Here is a 2,206-nt window from a genome sequence, read left to right as displayed (position 1 = left end):
TTTTTTTTTTTTTTTTTTGCGGTACCCACCCGGGCCTCTCACTTGTTATGGCCTCTCCCGTTGTGGAGCACAGGCTCCGGACGCGCAGGCCCAGCGGCCACGGCTCACAGGCCCAGCCGCTTCGTGGCATGTGGGATCTTCCCGGACTGGGGCACGATACCCGTGTCCCCTGCATCGGCAGGCAGACTCTCAACCACTGCGCCACCTGGGAAGCCCGTTGCCGTCTCATTGACATCACGTCCTGATAACCCAAGGAGTGGTTTATCAGAATCGCACGCGGGGCTGGAGGACAGGCCAAGGCCTGCAGCTGCCTGGCCTGGCCTGGGCACACAGGTCGGGACGCCACCTTCAGGACAGGTTGCTAGCCGTTTGGAGGGAAAGTTGCTTTTCAGTCGTAGATGCAGATTCTCTTGTAAACCAGTGTAAACATGTGCCTCATCCGCCTCTCACTTTCTGGGGAGAGTCCCCCGCGTGTGGCACCCCCAGTTCCCACAGCTCCGCACTGCATCCTTCACAGCCAGCTGTGCGGGGGTAGCTGGGCTCTTCCCAAAGGCAGGCGCCAGGGGCAGGGTTGGCAAGGCCCAGGACTGCCGTGACGGGTGTGCAGAGAAAGGCATTAACATCTCTGACTTGTCGAAGGGCGACGTGGATGCCGGCCACATGGACGGCAAAATGAAATGGGTGGGGGAGCCAGAAACCTTTCAGCCAGCGCTGACGTGCAACACAGCCCCTCTCCGTGACAGCTTGGGCACCCCACGCACCTGTCATGCTGGGGTGTCCCTGCGAGTGGGCGTGGGGATCCCCAGGGGCAGGGGCCCAGGCCGTTTCTCTGGGTGTCCACAGCCAAGGCCAGGCCGAGCTCAGGTCGGAGCTCCCACTCATCGGAGGACAGGGCAGCCCCTGCCGGCCAGCCGGGCAGGAGGCAGCCATTGCCGCCTTTGGCCCCCGTGGAAACTCACCGGCTCCTTCCCTGCTACACGTGCGGTCACGTGGCGCGTCCCCAAAGCCCATCTCTCCCTCGTGGGGTGGATCTTCTCATCCAGACCATCCCTGGTCCGAGCACACCTGCCACCTTACCCTGCTGGTGGGCCAGTCAGCAACACAGGGCCAAGTCCCAGGTGGGCAGCTCCCTGGAGGGTGGGGGGCAGGAGGGGTGCCTGGAGGACGAGCCCTGAGCTCACTCTCTTTTCACGTCCCTGAAGCAGCTGCCTGACGCAGTTCTCATCCGAGAACGGGGCCAGGCACACGGGACCCTTCGTTTGAAAGACCCTGGCGTGGGCATCGAGCGTCCCGGCCTTGCTGAGTGTGGCAGGGGCAGGGGGTCTGGATGTGGGGCGTGGGGGGACGGGGCAGTGTGTCCTCGCCTGGGAACCGACCCTGGGCAGGGGGCCGCAGGACAGAGCCCGGCGGGCAGGGCGGTCGGACCAGAAGGGCAGTCGGTGTGCGTGGTTCAGAGCACGGAGCAGAGAGCACGGGGCGCGGCAGGAAGACGGGGGCGTGAGCGGACCCAGGGTCGGGGCGTCGGGCTCAGGGCCCCGGACAAGTGGAGGGCTCGCCCACGCTGAGAGAGGCTGTGAGAGGCAGGCAGGGCCCAGGGCCGGGGAGGAACCGGGCTCTCCATTAGCTGCGCACGGCAGCTTCTCTTCGTGCAGGGAAGCCGGTTCCGAGACCTGTATAAGGGGGTTTTGGTCTTTCAGAAAGGACACGGCTGACGTGCCCGCCTGCTTCTCGTCCTCCCAGTTCGACTTGCTGGAGATGGACCGTCTGGAGAGGCCACTCGTCAACCTGCCTCTCCTTCTGGACCCGTCCTCCTACGTGCCTGACACGGTCGACCTCACAGACGACGCGCTGGCCCGAAAGTACTGGCTCACCTGCTTCGAGGAGGCCCTGGACGGGGTGCGGGCCGGGGGCGGGGGTGAGGTTGGGGTGCGGGCCGGGGGCGGGTCTGGACGCCCCCAGGAAGAAGGCTCCCGTCCGTGCAGGCACTTGGCTGGGGCCCTTGGGGTCCTGGCTGCAGCCTGACCCGGGGGCTCCCAAGGGGCGGTGAGGGGCGGCATGGAGGGGAGCAGGGCTTTCCGGGGCCTTGGCTTGAGATGAATCGCGGTTCCCGGGTGGGAACCTGCCTCAGTACTTTGCCGGGGCCTGGTGTCAGTGAGGTGCGTCCTCGGCAGCTCGCAAGCGGCTTTCCCGGCTACCGTGTTGCTTT

General features: G+C 65.6%; 1 protein-coding gene across 1 annotated transcript in view; it reads left to right on the top strand.

The window, feature by feature from the left end:
- Positions 1–2,206, top strand: part of PANK4 (pantothenate kinase 4 (inactive)) — a 16,408-nt gene that overhangs the window by 8,595 nt on the left and 5,607 nt on the right. The window contains exon 10 of the mRNA XM_007448945.1: positions 1,741–1,896. Within this exon, the coding sequence (XP_007449007.1) occupies positions 1,741–1,896 (156 nt within the window). The remainder of the gene's footprint in view (positions 1–1,740; positions 1,897–2,206) is intronic.

This window comes from Lipotes vexillifer, unplaced genomic scaffold (genome assembly GCF_000442215.2).
Source record: "Lipotes vexillifer unplaced genomic scaffold, Lipotes_vexillifer_v1.1 scaffold835, whole genome shotgun sequence".
NCBI lineage: Eukaryota > Metazoa > Chordata > Mammalia > Artiodactyla > Lipotidae > Lipotes > Lipotes vexillifer.
The sequence above is the reverse complement of the archived record's forward strand: the minus strand, read 5'-3'. Positions and strand labels throughout refer to the sequence as shown.